The sequence below is a fragment of the Penicillium daleae genome (genome assembly GCF_028827525.1).
Source record: "Penicillium daleae strain IBT 16125 chromosome Unknown utg000002l_segment0_segment0, whole genome shotgun sequence".
Classification (NCBI taxonomy): domain Eukaryota; kingdom Fungi; phylum Ascomycota; class Eurotiomycetes; order Eurotiales; family Aspergillaceae; genus Penicillium; species Penicillium daleae.
The window spans coordinates 4,028,717-4,046,899 of record NW_026623150.1 but is presented as its reverse complement, the minus strand read 5'-3'; the positions used below and the strand labels follow the sequence as shown (position 1 = coordinate 4,046,899).

Sequence of the window (18,183 nt, the reverse complement as noted above, 5' to 3'; positions counted from 1 at the left end):
TATAATGACTGTCGATATATGTCGAATGATAATCCATGGAAAGTACAAGTACGAGCGTGACGTCGAGGCCGATGTTTGTCCTGTTTGGTCCTTTTTTGTGCCTCGCCCGAATTCCGTCGTTCCACCAAAGTTCCCGCATTTCTTTCTACGGTCCCTCCGCAATAAGTATATCCTCCCCTCCAAGCTCACAATGCTTCTTCCCCGGGCCCTTCCCAGGCGAACTGGCCTCGTCCGGCTCCCCGGCATCCGACAAATCACTCCTCGCCGCACGATCATCCCCGCCCCAGGCCCCAATACGGGGCCACTCATGGAGCGCCGCGCAGACCGCGAACTGCCCACCATCAACACCAGCAAGGGCTGGCTGAAGACCCTCCCCATCTTCGTGGTGGCCGTTGGAGCCGCCATGCTCGGCATTTTCAATTACCAGAAATCCTCGTCGAGCGTGGTCAGCAGTACCCTGTACGCACTGCGCACGTCGCCGCAGGCTCGTGAAATTCTCGGCGACGAGATCTACTTTGCGCAGCAGATTCCGTGGATTAGCGGCGAGATGAATCAGTTGCATGGGCGCATCAATATTTCCTTCTGGGTGAAGGGTACCAAGGGTCAGGGCAAGATGCGCTTCAAGAGTGTTCGACCGGATCGGATGAGTTTCGTGAGTGACCCAGAACGCAATTCTTATTCTGGAATCGCAATATATCCCCTTCGGATACAGACTGTGCATTTCCCGTCTCTATAAGATGACCTGGCTAACCTCTTTTCAATTCCAATGGTATAGTTCCGCACAGAAGAATGGAGCCTGGAGACCGAGGATGGAACTGTGGTTCAGCTGCTGGATAGCAACACCGACCCATTCCGCCAAGAGTAAATTGACTCGCTAGAAGGTTGAACAGTGGAAAGGCGAAGTTTGTACAAATAGAACTGCTTCTGCATGGGATATGGCGTTTGGAGGGCAAATCATTTACGGGATACTGATTGTATGCGAAAGGCAAGCCGAGCTGGCGGACAACCCTCGGAATATGGTGGAGTGAGGGAATTAAAGAAGAAAAGGATATCATTTGATGTATCATATACAAACGCCGCTCAAAGTGAACAATTCTGCGCGAATAGTGTAGTAGTAGTACAATGCGTCCCCTCAACCCAACCACGGGGGTGTTTCTCGTCAATCAAGCAGCAGTCGCAGCTGCGTCCGCGGTCTCCGTCGAGGCAATCTCGGGCCATGGCTTCTTGATCGCATCCTGAATCCGTACAACGCAACCCTTGGGACCGCTGATGGCACCTGGAAACAAAATCACGAACAAATTAGCGAATAGACTCGGGGAAAAAGAGCAAGCAAGAGGGTAATTGATAGACCTACCGCTGACCACCACAATTCCAGACTCAGCATCCACTTTCAGAATCTTCAGATTCTGAACAGTGTTTTGTGTGTTACCCATATTTCCAGCCATCTTCTTGCCCGGGTAGACACGAGAACCACCACCCTGACTGGGACCCGCAGAACCCATCGAACGATGCTTCAAACTCACACCGTGACTGCGATCCTGACCGTGGAAGCCATGACGCTTCATCACACCTGCAAATCCCTTACCCTTCGTGTTCGACCGGGCGTCCACATACTGGCCCTCCTGGAACCAATTGGCCTGAATGCTCTGACCGACGGGGAGAAGGCCAGCCTCATCCTTGACACGGAACTCGAAGACATGGCGCTTGGGCGAGATGCTGTTGGCAGAAAAATGGCCGAGCAGGGAGTTGGGCACGTTGCTGGGGTGTTTCCAGCCGGCACCGACCTGGACGGCGAAATAACCATGCTTTTGACGGGTCTTGTGGGAGACGACCTCGACGCGGTCGAGCTGCAGGACGGTGCAGGGGATGCGCTTGCCGGTTTCAGTGTCGAAGATGGCCGTCATGCCCTTCTTGATTCCGATCGCACCAGTTCGAAGGGGAAGCGAATAAGCCTTGCGGCGAAGCGCGGCGGTAGACGTGGATTCGAGGATGGGCAGGTCGGGGTGGTTGTTGAAGCGGCTGGGCTTGGGGGGATTGAGGGACCGAATGCCGAAGTTTCGTACAGAGATATGGGGCACGATCAATTGGGCATCCCAGAGGGACTGGGAGAGCTGGAGTAGCCCTCCAGGAAGTCGGGGCGCCATGCTTTTTGGGGGGGGGAGTTTGTTGAGATGTCGAAGGAGATGTTCGTTTCTGAAGTTTTCGGGAATTTGCCCGCTGGCTGAGGTAAGCATCTCCACGCCCATTCGAAGTATACACCAACCGGAGCATATCACATAATTTGGGAGTTATTCGGACTGGATATTATAGTTGGATGTTTTATTGAATTAAAATATAAAGAGAGACAGACTATTAAGCATTCAAAATGCTCGAGATAGTATCAAATGCCCCAACTTCTACGGTCATACTCTAAGCCCAGATCCCAGCACTAACAATGCCAGTCAGTAACTATGGGAAGACCATTTAATCATGCACTCACTGTTTTGGATACTCAATTTCTTTTACAGATCGCTTCCTATTAGTTGATCTCGAATATAATGAGCCCAAATCAGTTCATGAATCCGGAAGGGGTTCCGGCTGATCTACCAACCCCGACAGACACTCAAGTCCTAGTCGAAGTATACAGAGCTACGTAACCAGCAAGCAGCTACCCAATGACAATAATAATAAACCAACACATCACCCACAGGGAATATATACAAAATGAGTCACTGATCCGGTGTTAAGCACACCAAACCCCATCCAAATCCATCTCCTTCGCCTCATGCGGCCCCCAAACCTCAAGCCATCAGCCTGCAAACCCGCTAAACTCCGAGCAACGCAACGATCGGAAGCGCGGCGGCCGAAATCGCCGGGAAAAGGATCGACAAAAAGAATCCTCCAGACGACCTGAACTATACACGACTCTCTTCCCTTCCACCCTACCCATCCCTCCCAAAACGAGAAACACCAGTTACCACCCAAAGACCTGAACAAGCACAAAAAACAAATGACTCTCCGGCCGTCGCTCTTCTCGCGCTGGCTCGCGCAACCAGCAGAGCTCCTGCAACGCACCAGCCTTCGCGGAACCCGACTCTCCCCATCGCAAACACTGGCCCTAACACGACAAGCCCTTCTGACCGGCCAATCCAACTCAACAAGAACGACAACACTCACAACTCGACGCACCTTCGCCTCCCTAACAAGCCGCCTCAGCACTCCCACCCGATCGAGTCCACCCCTCCGTCCTCGAACACTACACCTTCCAAGCCGCACCACTCGCCGCGCCAACTCCAACTCCTCTTCCAATGCCCAGTCCACGCAGACCCCCAAACAAGGGGGCTCGCTCTCGGAGCGTCTACGCACCTTGTCCCGAGAATACGGCTGGGCCGCGCTGGGGGTCTACCTGGGATTATCGGCGCTAGACTTCCCGTTCTGTTTTGTCGCGGTGCGATTGCTGGGCGTGGAGCGGATTGGGCATTGGGAGCATGTGGTGGTTCAATCTGCCAAGGACGTGTTCCGGTCTGTTTGGCCGCAGAAGGAGGGGGAGGAGGAGGGTGGGAGGGTTGAAAGTGCTGGGGAGGGTGGTGCGCTTGTGCAGGCGGAGGAGGCGAGTATGGAGGAAGCCAGTATGTCTCTCTTTTTCTCTTTTTCTCTCCTTTTCCTATCCATTTCGTCCGATTCTTATTTGCTAATGCCTTTTGACTTGCTAGGTATATGGACTCAGTTGGCATTGGCGTATGCCGTCCACAAGACCTTGATTTTCATCCGTGTCCCGCTCACGGCGGCCGTGACGCCCAAGATTGTCAAGGTCCTGCGGCGCTGGGGCTGGGATATCGGCAAGCGCAAGCCGAAGAGCACCTAAACAGCACCAGGACCAGCATCGGCACCTGCAAGTACGAGTATAAATACGAGTACAAGAGACTTTTATAGACGGAGGGGAATGATTTACTGTATAGCATAGCGGGCGATGACCCAACACGTGGTGGGATGGTGGTTCACATTGTACATTAATTCTCATAGCCATTTTAGATCTAAACCGGCGCACAAAGTTTTGTGTGATCCTCCCCTCAATCATAATCATCAAACATCATCAGCAATCAATCAATCTACAGGGTTATGATACACACCCAGACCACGGGCTAGACGAGGAAGCCTAGCAGGTGCAAAAGGAAAAAAGGCCATCAACCATCTATTCTCAGCGCCAGCAGAAGATGGGACGAAAAAGGAGAAACCACACGTGCCAAAAGATCGAGAGGATTGAGATTGCAACTCGCTTCAGAAAAAGAAAATATGTAGTCCGCACTTTTAGATTGGAGTCAAGCAGAAGATGGGGAAACAAACATGATGATCCGGTATTTTAACTGGACTTGGCACTGGACAGACCCGATAGCCAAAGCAATGAAAAGGGAATAGAAAAATCGTAGAGACATGATTCAAGAGGAAATAAATACTAGAAACTCGTGGCCTTCGTCTCAGAGGGTAATGGGAATGTTGGATTGCAACGTATTGGAACAGGTTCAGGGAGAAAGATATCCAGGGCATGGAGGGTGATGCAAATGTAGGTGGCGGTCACATATCGATCATATCGTTGAATCGGAGGATGCCGTTGGCTTTCATCACGCCGTTCACGCCGTCTGGCATTCGGTACGCCCACTCGGCCACGCCCATGGCATTGGCAGAGGAAAGGCCATCGCTGCGGTCAGGTTGCCCAGTCTCGTCGCAGGTGTCGCCCACCAGTACGAGGCCAAGTTCTTTGATAGTCTCCACGAGAGCGGGGACGACGTTCTGAACGTACATAGATTAGTAAAGAGAACTATCACCGAGGCTAGAAAAGATATCGACGTACCAGAAGGCTTGACCGGCAAATCAGACCCATAAAGTTGTTACTCTGAGCGATACGCGCGGACTCCTTGATCGACATTGAGGCGCGGCCGCTACTGTTCACATGAGGCAGTGCATCCACATCGCCAGCAAGGTCCCGAATTTGGCCAAGGTCGTTGCAAAGGAGAACCGGGTCTAGAGAAAACATGTTAGTCTGATGATGATCATGATCATGGCAAGTCACTCAAAGGTCAAAAGCTTACAGTTGGGCTGCTTCCAGTTGAGCGCAGTGCAAATATTGGGGTTATATGAGGTGAAGACGACGGAGCGCATAAAGTCAGGGCTCTTCTCGCGAGCGACACGGGCATGATCAAAGACATCAGTCAGGATGGCGTCGGCAAAGCTGTTGACATCGGCCAGAGAGGTCAAGTCAAGAGATTTCTCCTCGTTACTGGAGGGGTAGAGAACGGAGAGATTGACGTTCACGTCAATCGGGAGCTGCCGCAGGACCTCCCGCAGAGACATAAAGGATGCAGCCAGGAGGCGATGGGTCTGCGGCATGTCGTTGACAGCTTGTGTCTCCAAGAACTGCGAGATCTCTTGTTGATTGACGCCCCGCTCCGCACCAATTGCCTGGAACTGAGCATATGACAACCGACACACGGGGATATCGATTCCGTGATGGTTGATCATGAACTGTGGGTACAGGACTGGTACGCGGTCACGAGTGAGCTGCACGAAAAGCTGCACATAGTCTCCCGACAGACTGGAGCCGGTAACCAGACCATTGTGTTCCGAGTCGACGGCACTTGTCGCCTTCCAATATGTCGCGAAATGAGTGATTTCCAAAGGGTCACCGTGGTACGGCTTGATGACCTGGAAGTTGAAGCGCAGTTGACCAATAGCCCGGAGCCGAGGGTCGAAGAGAGGCAAGCAGCAGGAACCCGTGCTGGACTTCTCTGCGCAAAAGATCACCGGCAAAGCCACACTCTTTGCAATCACCTTGGATCCAAACGTCGGGAAAATCTCAAAGTCGACAGCAAAGGTATCCAAATTATCCACATGGAAGGAAATCGTTCGAGAATCATCTTGGATGGGAAGAACAATAGTGCGGGGGATGAGATCAGAGAGTTTGGAGGAGATAGTCAGACGGGCTGCAGGGTGGCGACCGGCCTGTTCAAAGGCAATGGAGCCAGAGTTGCCTTGGTCGAAGAGAAGCTGGACAAAGACCTTCTTGTCCAGGAAGTTGTGACCATAACGACGAAGAGGGATGATCGGTGGAGGGAGTTCCAGGTCAGGGATGCCATCAGCAATATCCATATCAGCAGAGCTGGCACGACGCATAGCTCCAGAACCCTCCATCAGGCCGGGCTCCTGGAACTGCACGCCATTTAGGAGATCCAACGGCCGCTGAGATGGGCGCGCGTGCGATGGTTGAGCCCACAGAAGCAACATACACTCCAAATGCCCTTCCCACGCGGCATAGTACATGGCCGACAAGCCCTTCTCATCAGCCACCTTCGCATCCACGCCCAGTTCAAGAAGCGTCCGCAGGCACGGTACGCAGCCTTCGCTTGCAGCATGGAAGAGGGGTGTCCACTGATACAGTTTGTCACGTTGGTCTAGATCGGCACCGTGCTGCTTCAGCAGGAGGAGAAGATCTGGTGATTGGGAAGCCCGGGCCACCATATGCTGGGGGTAGAGACCCTCGGCATCGGGCAGCAAGCGGGCCTTGCGTTCGAGGAGCATCTTCACAATCGGGAGGGAGCCATGTTGGCAGGCCAAATTGAGCGGGATATGATCCGATTCAGAAGCTGGATCGATCCGAGCGTTACTATAAAGCACCTGCTCAGCACACGCGAGCTGACCCTTGACAATGCTGTGGATCAAAGGGGTGAAATTATCATGATCCATCACATCCACCGTTTGCGGGCCAGCCGCCAGCAGCTCCCGCACCATATCCACTCGACCGTGCATACACGCGTAGTGTAGAGGAATGCGTCCATAGACATCGGACATGGAGAAATCCACCCCGGTTGCAAGGCCGGCTTTGAAGACAAAGTCTCGTCCAGAGATTGCAGCCTCGTGGAGACAGTTTCTCTCATTGATGTCATCCTCGGCATGGATGTCGACCAAGCCACTCTCCAGAAGAAGGCCAAGGACCTCGTCGGCGGAGCCATTGATCGCGTTCAGGAAGGCCCTTGTAGCCCGGTCTCGGGCATCTGGGAAGGAGTGCAGCTTTGCAACCCACTCCCGCAGGGTCTGCAGGTTTCCAGTGGAGGCCGATTGCAGGACTTGAAGATCCAGTTCCTCTTCCTCCGTACCAAAGGGTGCCATAGCACGCTCAATCGGTCGCGAAGTATCGAACTGTAGGTTCTCTCCCTCCGCCCACGCCTCCAATTCTAACCGAGCGGTAGTGGCCCGGTCCGAGAGGTCCCGAAGGACCTCGCGGTTGAAACAAGGTTGTACTTCGACTGCGCGGTGCAGATACAGCTCTTTCATGCGAGATTTGGACGTCTTGTCCCATTTCTTCAGGATCTTGGACATGGCGGTCTCGTTAATCTCGACGAATTGCTGCAATTTGTTCAGATCTCCATCGAATTGCTGGAATCCTTCGAAAAGTGCCACAAAATTCGACGGGGCTTTGGAATTGGAGACAGATCGCGACTGGATCACGCGCTTCTTGTCGACTAACGTTTTCAAGCGTAGGGAGAACTAGGTTGTTTTATGTGAGTATGCTTCGGGAGAATCGCATGAGCGCAAAGCATCCAACATACCTCTGATTCTTTCTGAAGATAGAAGATGTTGACTTTTTCAATCTCCCGCTCCTGTTTTGCGTACATTAACAGAACCGTACTAAATGGAAAGGACCAGCTACGCAGGACTGAAAATGGAAGGCTCATCAGCTTACCAAGCGGAAGAAGAACACCTCCTTGTTCGCGCGGAGGGCAGCCTGGGGATCCAGCGTGCCATCTTGGGCGATTTCCTCTGCGGTCCTCTGCGCGGGGATAGTAGGTGTGGCGCTGAGTTGCTTGATGAGCTGCGGACGAGGTTAGCAGTGCACTCGGTGGGGCATTCGTAATAGAACCATTAGAACAGCCTGGGCTTACCCAGCGCTATTCCAACGAGAGACGAGGCGGGGGGTAAAGCACACCTTTTTCAGCGCCTTGTAGTTGACGAAGCTGGCCGCATATTCGGGAAGATCGAGCTGCCGGCGCTGGATCTGTTTACCGAACTTCCTGCAGGGAGAATCAGCCATCAGTGTCCGGGATCAAACGGGGGAGGGTTGTCATCGCTGCAAGGGGCCGGCGGGAGCTTACATCTTCGCAGGCGCGCTCTCTCAAGACTGAGAGTCTGCGAGGCGGGGCGCTCGGTCCCGGGATCGAGGTGGAAGATAGCGGGAGATCGTTCTCGTCGCTTGTTCTCACGACGGAAGCGTAGGGGAGAAAGTAACCGAATTGGAGGTAGGCAGGTTGAGGCACGGAGAGGTAAGAAAGAGAGAAAGAGAAGAGAGAAGAAGAAGAAGAAGAAGGAGAGGAGAGGAATCCAGGACAGTTTCCGCGGGCCTCGAGTCGAGGGGGAGGTGGGCCTGCAGCGACAGCAACAGCAGCAGCAGGGAGAAAGGTGGGGAATGATGATGGTGGGACAGAGGTGTGTGTCACCGGGTGTATGACAGAATAATAGGATAAACGACGAAGAGGCGCATCCCAGATTTCCAGGGTCTTTGACTAGTGAGGTTACACGCGGGGATAGAGAGGAAGAGGAAGAGAGAGAGAGAGAGAGGAAGCTTGGAGCTACCTTTGGGTTCTCGGTGCAGTTCAGGCAAAGAAGGAGGGGTTGAGTCGTGTCAGCGGTCGTTCTTCGTACTCTCCGAGAGGAATCATCCAAAGGCACCAGGGAGCAGCAACCCAACGGGAATACCGCAGTACTGAATAGTCCAGTCAACCGGACTGGTCTGGGAAATTTGGAGGTTCAACTTAAGCCGGAAGTGGGGAGCTGCGGGTGTGCCAATCAGGAGGATCCGTCCGCGCACGTTTTGGGTGCTGGTTGCTGACTTAATCTGGTAAATGGGGCCGCTCGAACTAAGTTAGGGACCAAGTAGAGAGTCGGAAGTTAGTGAACTAACTTCGTTAACTAGTAAGGACGACTAACTACAATGTTACTTCGTGGCCTTCCTCATAGTTAGGACAGTCCTCAGTCCTGTCGCCCGTCCCTCGGTACTTCTCGCCTCCGCAACTCCGCGACCTCGCTAAAACGAAACCCGTAGTGAGGTTGGCCAACTCAGGCGAAGCAACTCGTCGACAAAATGCTTGTGGCTAACGAATTAAACCCAACCTCGTGGCAGTGCACATCGCTTGCATTCGCGTCTTTTCCCTTAGCTTCCCTCTGACAAATGCATCTGTCACTACCGAGTTCCCCATAACGCCTCCATCAGACTCCATACTTCTGCGTTCTCCCACCCGATCAACGATTCACGACCGATTCTTCCCGCACTGCTGGCCGAAGCATCGCGGGCCATTCGGCCCGAACTAGACCGGAACAGGAGGGTGAACGCGTCCAGCTGGAGTCGATCGATGCCGATGAATAATAATGCGCCGTGAATATTATAGCATGATGTCTAGCAAGTGGGATCTACTACCATACTAACCAGCTCTAGCTCCGCACGAATATTACCTTGGACCACACCTCACAAGTAACTGATCAGAATACTCTGCTTCATTGGCTTCACAAGAACCTATACACAGGCCATTTGAGATATGACAAAGAGACAGAAGAAACAGAGAGGGCAAAAAACGAAAAGCCCCCGGGCCAGACACCTTCCATGGCCCAGAAATTCCGGTGCCACAGCGCTGTGGATATACATGATGCAACGGGGGGCAGAGGCCAATACACAAGGAAACACAAAAAGAGACGAACAGCAGTAGATGACAGGACCAAATGCCAGGATATATCAGAGCAAAATCAACAGTGAAACGGGGGGGGTGGGGAGAGGAAGAAGAACGAAGAAGAGCGAAGAGAAAAAAAGATCGATTCAATGGAGAATCAAGTAATCCAGACAATTCAGTCAATTATGAAAGTCAGCAATGACAAGAAAAAAGGACGGGATTCTCCCGCCTTGGAAAAAAAAGAGATATGAGGTCAATAATAACATGGCGAAGCGAATGTCCATCACGCCGGGAATCAAAAGAGAGACAAGAGGAGTTAGCCTGGAACCGACGAAACAGCAAAAGTTACAGGAGGCTGCCCCCGTACCAAGGAAAAAAAAAAAAAGAGTGACATCGGCGGTGGTTTTCATGGAGAAAGGGTACGGTGTATGTGTGTGCAAGAAATATGCCAAGCTTTTTTTGTTCAAGAGGCAACGAGAAAACGCGGGATCACAATCATGGCGAATGCAGAGTATGCAGGAGAGACAGGCAAAGAGTCAAAAACTGGAACTAGAAAAGCCTAGAACTAGAAATTCTGAGCAATGCCAGCGTTGCCGGACCGCGGGTAGACCGCGGGATTCTCGATGCGCGTGTTACGGCGCGCTTGGACATCGCGGATGACAGGCTGGTAGTCCTCACCACCATAAGCACCGTGGTTGTTCATCTCACCATAATAGGGATTATCCCCGTAGTAGCCGGTCGCCGGGTGGCCCGCCGACATGTGACTCTCTTCCGAAGCCTCAGACTGGTTGGCAGCCGAGTACGCCGAAGAAGCATTGGAGGGTCCACGGTGGATGTCGCCATTGCGGGTGTTGGCCGCAACGGGAACGGCACCCAGCACGCCAACGGGCTCAACCTCGCCCGAGTCAGGATGAGTACCTTCCGAGTACTGCACAGTACCTTCGCTGGGGGTTGCGGCGTGGTGGTAGGCACCGCTTCCTTCGGACATGGCCATGCCCATGCCGCTAGACAGATTGGTAGAGGCTTTGCGACCGGCAGAGGTGGTACCCCAGCCACGGTATCCGGACACGTCGTCCTTGGGGGCGACACTACCGGCAGCCATCATGCCAGGCAGAGTGGGATCGTTGTTCGGGTTGAAGCCATATTCCTCAACTTCTTTACGGCGCTCTTCCTCGGCAGCCTTGTTCGCCTTGCGCTTGCGCCAGAACCAGAGCGCGAGCAGAATGATCAAAGCGACAGAAGCGACGGGGACAACAACGGCAACGGCAATCTTGCCGCCAGAGGAGAGGCCACTGCTGGCGCCCGCAGTTGAGGTGGCTAGAGCAACGGAATTAGTTGAGGTCGGCGAGGCGATAGTAGAAGATCCGGTGCTCGTGGTCGAGGAATCCGTTTGCGTTTGCGTCACAACCACGACCGTTGAAGAGGAGGTTGTAGACTCGGCAGTCGACGTAGTCGAGGACGTAGAAGACGTAGACGTAGGAGTGGGAGTAGTCGTGGAGGAGGTCCTGGACGACGTAGTAGACGTGGTAGTCGGCACCGAAGTAGTCGAGGAAGTGGTAGAGGTGGAAGTGGAAGATGTCGACGGGGTGCTAGTTGTGCTAGTCGTATGTTCACTGGTGGTGGTGCTCGTCGTTGGGACCGCTGAAGAAGAGGTCGATTCGGTTGTTGGAGTCACTGAGGCCGGTTCCGACTGGACGGTCGAGTCGGCCTTGGTCGAGCCGCCGAGAGTCGTCATGACGAATAGATTTGAATTGACGAATGCAATGGCAAATGAAATTCAGTGGAGAGTCCCTGGAAGAGAGCAGAGTGGGAGGAAGATGCGATCCTCCAAGCACTCTAACCAGAAGAAAGAAAAGCGGCACGAATCGCAACTTTGCACCAGAAGGCTCTCCGAGACCGGCGGTTCGGATTGGAATATCAAAGTCGCTAGGTGGTAGATTGCGGAAAGCGGAGGCGATTAGGTAGAGATGGATCAACCGAAGAAACGAGTGACGGTGATGCAAAAGTCCGACGGGTACGGAAAGAAGATGGAGTTGAATTGGGGGCGAGAGGGGGGTTTTGTTGAATAAGGCCTCAGGGGTTGGAGGTGGGTTGTAGATGGGAGGAGAGAGATAAGAAAGATGCCGGAAAGAGAAGAAGAGAGGCACAATAGGAAGAAGAAGCGAAAGAAGTGAAGGCCCGGAACAGGTGAGTCTCTCCAGTCGCCGAATCTAGTCGGGAGCCATGGGAAGATGGACGTTGGCAGCAGAACGGATCAAAGAAGAGGAGGATGAGTGAGATTGGAGTGGGAACGGTCGACGAGAGTGGAGAGAGTCAGCTTGGCAGCCTGGGAAATGGGGTTGGAGTGGTTATGTGACAGTACCGGAGTGTACGGAGGAGTGCAGCTGCAGTAGTGGGGCACCGAGTGCGGTGGCAGTGGCCTACATTTCCCGCTTGTACCGTATGGTCATCCTGATCCATTGACGGTAGTATTCTTAGCAGCCATACCACGTCGTACAGGACATGGTAGTATTCTTTTTCTTTTCTTCTTCTTACTAGCTGCTGCGTGCGTCCATCCGTAGCCAGCCTCGTGTTCCACCGGGATTTTCTTCCTCCGAACTCAAGAAACAGTTTCTCGCTTCCAAAATTAATTACACCATCGATGGTCACCTGCTTGCAGCAAATCTACCCCAAACGGAGCCCCCAAATCAACACATTTCCATTTCATGCTCCAATGTTGATATTCCATCCCTACCTCCGAGCCATGCGACTCGCCCTTGCAGCTTGTCCGACCGGGACCACAGCAAAACTCTTTTTTTCGAAACAATGGAAACCCAGGTAGGAGTCGGGCCAGATCCATGGAAGACCGGACCCAGACCGCCTAAGCACCTAAACAATCTTAAGATAGACTCTGGTCAAGAAATCATAGTCCTCGGTCACGATCACAACCGAATGCCATACCATATAGTTTTATCTCGCATATAGAGTATGTAGTTAGTTCGTTAGTAGATTTGTATAATCATGATTCAATAATCATTATAATTCCATGATCACTCACTATGTGCATAAATTACAATCCCACATCATGATGCACGGCGTACTCAGTTGCCACCAATACGAATCCCAAACGCCACGAATCAGAGCCGATCATCCAACGGTTTTTGCCCAAGGTTGACTTTCTCTCGGTACACATTGCCCCGTTCGACCATGGACACTACATATCAGATTTGGGTCATTACTTTTCTACTACTTCTCTTAGTATGTTCTCAAGTATAATAATAAACCCAGATATGTCTACCAAAATATATATACATATGCATATGTGCAAATCCTCTGTACGATCTCGATCGCACGTAACACAAAAGGGGCGCTTGCGGGTGGTAATTTTAAACCAACGTACGTCGCCAGGGGCCGAGTCGCTGCCCGGTGGAGTCCTTAGGCGTCCGTCCAGGCTTCCACCTCCCGCGAATAATATGCATCTGAGAATCTTGAAAATAAGAAAATAATCCGCTCGTGTTCGACCACATCCAGGCATGAACAGGACTATCCCCTAGATCATAACCACCTTCAGAGAATGAATGTCATCTACATGGAGTAACGGACAATGCCCAGAGCCTATGAGAATATCAGGTAGGGGAACAGAAGGAAAAAGATCAGCACACAAAGCCGACCGGAAAGCGTCCTCTAGGACCACCTCTCCAGCCGAGACAATTCAATGTCAATGTCAATGGCATATGTACAGCCCAGCACCAAAGCACCGGGGAATAACCCAAAAAATGGGGGCAAGTGAGAAGAAGAAGAACAAGAAAAGAAAATGATGAAAAATCCATGGGGGGAACACAAACAGAACCCAGCCATTATCTATATACGCCGAAGGACAGCAGATTTCCCAAAAAGAGACCCCAAGGAGAAAGGGCAAGCGAGTGCAAAGACACAAGATAAACGTAATCAAGAAGTATCCGGGACAGAAATGGGAGATGGGTTCAACCCCCATTCCTCGGAAAATATGGCCAAAACAACTGGAAGGTACCATGAAAAGCGCAAGGTCGTCACAGGTTTGTTTCCGAGGGACACCAAAAGCAGCACAGAGTCGTCACGGGGGAAGAAGAAGAAGGGGTCAAAACGGAGCGAATGAATATGGCTTTTATCGGTTCATGCCCCATTCTGGGCGCAGACTGGTCATCATGTCGTCCTTGGTGCCGACCATGTCAGTTGGCAACCGGCTTACACGATAGTTGCCCATGCGAATGTTGTTCATGTGGGTGTTGGAGATGCCCGTGCGGTTGCTGCGGATACTGCCAGCATCGCTGGCAGTGTCGCTGTTCTTGAACCGGGGTGGGGGTGCAAAGTCCAGACTCGTGTATGTGCCAGATTTCCGCAAGGCGTGACTGAGGAGGGGTTTGAGTTAGTTAGATATCACACACGGGAGGTGGGTACATTAAAACTCCCAAGTATAGGAAAAGACTCCAAACTTACGGGCTGGGAATTACAGCAAGCTCATCAAACGCCGAAATAAGCGGAGTATGGGCTCGGATAGCTGGGCTGTACGGCCTTGAGCCACCGGTAGGAGTCTCGGGACGACCTTCACGTCGATCACGGAAACCATGGGCAGGAGCAAAATCTGCGGCCATGAGGAAAGAATCATCCTTCAACATGTGAGGAGTCGGGAGTACTTGGAGAGGTGCTGGCGGAGGCATGGGCTTCCGGGGACCACCACGAGGGCCGGGAATCCGGCCCGAAGCTGATGAGAACGCACGCGGACCCGGGCCACCGAAACCATTGTAGCCAGCCGAGTTAGTGGCCATATGGCGAGCAGCACCCTGGAAGCGAGGCGGAGCACGGGGAGGAGGGGTCATGGCACGACGACCAATGGGCTCCGCGTAAGGAGCAGCAGGGGGGGCAGCTGCATCGAAATAATCGCCAGTAGTTGGGTCGTAGGCATAACCGCTGTCGTAAAACTCGGGACCATAGTCTTCGTAGTAGGTGGTCTCCCGTTTACTATCGTCAAAGTACTCCTTATAGAAGGAACGGATACGGTTGGCACGCTGCTCGGGGTTGTCCGCCGGGTCCTCTGGCGGCAGGGGGCGCACACCGAGAGTCAGCCGGCGGGTGTCGCGGCGGTTGTTGTGATCAAAGGCGATATCAAGGTTCTGCTGGGTTTCTTCGTGCAGCTCGGGCTGCTGGTTGTCATGATGGGGCTGGTTGTCTTCCGCGGCTTGAACGTTGATCGTCAGCTCCGGCTTGCGTTCGTCACCGTAATCACTGGTGGTAATATCACTGGCGGGCAGGGAGATGCGAGGTAATTGCATGGTAGACGAAGTTTGCGCGTGCGGTACATGCTCCTGGTTGTGATCAGGGAGCGGGAAGTTCAGGCGTTCTTCATGGGGCGAGGTACTGGCATGGCCAATTGGGGGCTCGATCTCAAAGTGCAGCTCGGACATGAGGTTGTTGTTCAGGTGGAATTGAGGCTCAGGGGGTGACGCCGCCCGGTTAAGAGACTGGCTGTGGTCGGCCGTAGCACTGCCAATCGCCATGGCATGCTCATCCTGCTCAGCTGGTGCTGGGGACAGCCCGGGCCCTGGGCCATAGTTGTCTTGGTGGTGGGCTGGCGGAGGACGCTGCGGCATATGTTCTCCAGGGGGGCTCTCATAGCGAGGAGGGGATGAGCGGGACATCCGCTGAGCATTCCGCAGAAGACCCGAGTTGGAATCTTCGACACCTCCGTATCCATGACGGGTGGAACCTCCCAGGCTCGATCCATCATCACCGCGGTTTCGAGGGAACGACCGAACAGAGCCGTTGTCTTGGGCGCCAAAGACCGCCGGGCGGTACTTGTCATCATCAATCGATCGAGAGAGCGAGTGCAAAGATTCTCGGGAGCCTTGGAGACCAGGTGGCATCAAATACGGGCTGACATCGAGAGACATGCCCTTTGAATGGTTCGGTTCCATCATCTCTGCTTGCAATCCATTGGGCAGTCTCCTCGGCTTTCTTGCACCAGATCCCACCATATCCATACCGAAATCCAGGGATTTATGCTTATCCATTGCATCCTCATGCCTCAACTTCTTCACGTGTCTTCGGTGCAGGATTATCAGAACCACAATGGCACATATAACGGGAACACTGCTCGAGCATTAGAGTTCTGTTTACAAGATCCAACCCCCCGCCGCATATCAACAACATACCCAGCACCTAGCACGACCGGTAGCACCGTCGTTGTCAGGTTACTCGTAGGCTTTTCGCAGCTTCCGCCGTTGCTACAGCTTGAGGTTCCAGTCGTTTCTGAGGAGCTCGGTGCTCTTGCCACCAACGAGGGGAGGCCAGCACCCGGCAACGTGGTGGTCGTGGGCACGAGCAGCGGAAGTCGAAGGGGCGGGATGACCTCCCGTCGAACCACGGAGTGCCTCATCACCAGGTCGGGATCGTGATGGTGAGGCATGGTTTAAGGAGGCCCGCCGTCGGGGATAAACAAAAACCGTTGATGTTATAGTCGATCACACAGGAGGCCTGATATGCTTCCTACTCGCGAACCAGTCGACAGGCGCAAAAATCAGGCGAGGGACCGTAGAAGGTTTAAACAGAAGTCATTGAGGGGTTTTCACAACGATCGAACTGGTTTCGAAGCCACGAAAAAAATGAATGTTGTGGAAACGTGAGGAGGGGGGGACGCGAGAGGGGGTGTGTTTTGGTTAAAGGAATGTGGCGGCCAGCAGCCAGAAAACAAAAAAGAGGGAGTGAACGAGGGTCGGAGGGAGGATGAAAGGAGTGTCGAGATTGAAGGAGAGACGAAACGAGAGAACACGAGAGACGATGAGGAGAGAAAAGAGGAGACGAGCAGGGGCAAGGCCAGTTGCAGTTCGGCGGGCCAGTTCTGGGCCGTTTGTTAGCGCACAACAATTAGATTACTCGAGGAGTACTAGGACGGTACGGGCGATACAGGCATAAACGTCATGGGCCAGTATTTGGAACTGAATCAACGGCCATCGAATACCATACGACAGGTAATTCCGTACGGAGTGCGTATTTGGATCTTCTCGAATCTCCGCAATGGCCTCCCCCTGAAGCTCTGTAATTTAGCACAACTGCGGTTCTTGTTTTCCCTTTCCGACCACCTCGAATGGCATCATTTCTTCGACAACGGGCTTCTTCTACTATTGCTGATCATAACATATCCCTTTCAACGGGTGTCTCTCCTCTCGTTGCCATGACTGTCTGGCCCAACCCCAACTGCACCACGCAAGGCAAACTGAGAGGAGAGTGAGACGTGGACGGGGCACTGGGTTTAGCGTCAGGAACCCGCCCTAGCTGGGGCCAATCAGCGGCCTCCTGCCCCTGAACCGGAGATGACCACCGCAGCCGGCATTTCACTGGAGATACGAGTTACGAAGAGGCGGAGTTCCGGACAGAGCATGTAAGGGCCACACCAGGGGGGGGAGAGGCAGTGGATATGAACTGATGATGATGATTATTTGTGATGATTGAGGAGAAGCATTGGCAGGACCACTTTTTAACGGGGCCAAATCAAGGACAGGAGTTCCTTGACTGCCCTGCGATCGGGAGTGAATTCAACTATCGTTCTTCTTCGACCGATGAACTCGACCTCGCCCGGTCGCATGTGTCCTTAATCATCAGGTTATCATTGTTAGTAACTATCGCTTCCAGTCTTCTGGTCTCTAATCTTTTTTTTTTACTCTCTAGTCAAAACTACCTCTACCATCGTCATTCTCTATCGACACTTTCAAAAGGTGACGATTCAAACCCTGGAATACAGGTTCGATCCGGACGGGCCCCTCAATCTGAGACGCTGGCGGCTGTCCCCCTCATTCCAGTGGTGACTCGCCCACCGTTCCTCCGGGGTTTCAGCGACCCTTTAGGCGGTGGAAGAGAGACTCTTTGCTGAAAAGAGTCCTCGTCCTATAGAGATCGGTCATGATAGGCCAAGATTGCTCGATGTGTTAGGCTAGACATCTGATCCCTCCAGAGGTCCAGAGTTGCTGGTCGATCACTTACACTATTAAACAACAGCTATGATAGCTATACATACTTCAATTATATGACGAAGCACCTAGACTCTGGCAGCTGCTTCTGGGCGATGCTTATCCCGCCCAGGAAATGTCGAGTCCTGTATCCCGATCGCTAGGCTTGCCGTGGACTATCGGAATTGTGGGCCAAGCCCATTTCCTTGGCAAAGGCCTAGTCCTGAATCTATTTGATAGTATGTATTCATTATCTCAGTTGAAGAGCTGTTCTATTCGTTTTTAATATCAGTCCTTCGATTACGTTATATTATAACGACCTTTTCAGATCCCCTCTGGTCAAGAGTTTCAGTGGAAAGAAGAAAACCCAGTCTGATTAGCTGTCCTGCGGTTTGTTTGCTAAGTGCCAGCACTCGGGTTGAGCCTCTAGCCCTAGCGCTTAGCTCTTCATTACTGCAGATATGGTGAGGCCACTTACCATATATCTCTAGCATAGCGCTTAAATCGTAGTGGTTATTGGATTGTGTCTACTGGAT

The 18,183-nt window shown here is 52.7% G+C and overlaps 6 protein-coding genes across 6 annotated transcripts; 2 read left to right on the top strand and 4 right to left on the bottom strand.

The window, feature by feature from the left end:
* Window positions 1-25: 25 nt before the first annotated feature.
* N7458_002444 (cytochrome c oxidase assembly factor 1 family protein) lies at window positions 26-865 on the top strand (the record flags this gene model as incomplete). Its single annotated transcript, XM_056905827.1, has 2 exons — window positions 26-652; window positions 776-865. The coding sequence occupies 2 exons, from the start codon at window positions 26-28 to the stop codon at window positions 863-865; spliced, it is 717 nt and encodes a 238-aa protein (XP_056769934.1).
* Window positions 866-1,163: 298 nt separating this feature from the next.
* Window positions 1,164-2,144, bottom strand: N7458_002443 (mitochondrial 54S ribosomal protein uL3m; the record flags this gene model as incomplete). The annotated part of the gene is made up of 1 exon (XM_056905826.1): window positions 1,164-2,144. One exon carries the CDS (start codon window positions 2,142-2,144, stop codon window positions 1,164-1,166), a length of 981 nt encoding a protein of 326 aa, XP_056769933.1.
* An 845-nt stretch (window positions 2,145-2,989) lies between these two features.
* Window positions 2,990-3,844, top strand: N7458_002442 (uncharacterized protein; the record flags this gene model as incomplete). The annotated part of the gene is made up of 2 exons (XM_056905825.1): window positions 2,990-3,608; window positions 3,693-3,844. The coding sequence occupies 2 exons, from the start codon at window positions 2,990-2,992 to the stop codon at window positions 3,842-3,844; spliced, it is 771 nt and encodes a 256-aa protein (XP_056769932.1).
* A 707-nt stretch (window positions 3,845-4,551) lies between these two features.
* Window positions 4,552-8,041, bottom strand: phoC (uncharacterized protein; the record flags this gene model as incomplete). Its single annotated transcript, XM_056905824.1, has 6 exons — window positions 4,552-4,767; window positions 4,829-4,998; window positions 5,067-7,518; window positions 7,581-7,631; window positions 7,715-7,843; window positions 7,958-8,041. Coding segments are annotated over 6 exons (3,102 nt in total), but the record flags the coding sequence as incomplete, so codon positions are not given.
* Window positions 8,042-10,254: 2,213 nt separating this feature from the next.
* Window positions 10,255-11,424, bottom strand: N7458_002440 (uncharacterized protein; the record flags this gene model as incomplete). Its single annotated transcript, XM_056905823.1, has 1 exon — window positions 10,255-11,424. The coding sequence occupies one exon, from the start codon at window positions 11,422-11,424 to the stop codon at window positions 10,255-10,257; it is 1,170 nt and encodes a 389-aa protein (XP_056769930.1).
* Window positions 11,425-13,812: 2,388 nt separating this feature from the next.
* Window positions 13,813-16,110, bottom strand: N7458_002439 (uncharacterized protein; the record flags this gene model as incomplete). Its single annotated transcript, XM_056905822.1, has 3 exons — window positions 13,813-14,056; window positions 14,145-15,794; window positions 15,857-16,110. The coding sequence occupies 3 exons, from the start codon at window positions 16,108-16,110 to the stop codon at window positions 13,813-13,815; spliced, it is 2,148 nt and encodes a 715-aa protein (XP_056769929.1).
* Window positions 16,111-18,183: the final 2,073 nt, after the last annotated feature.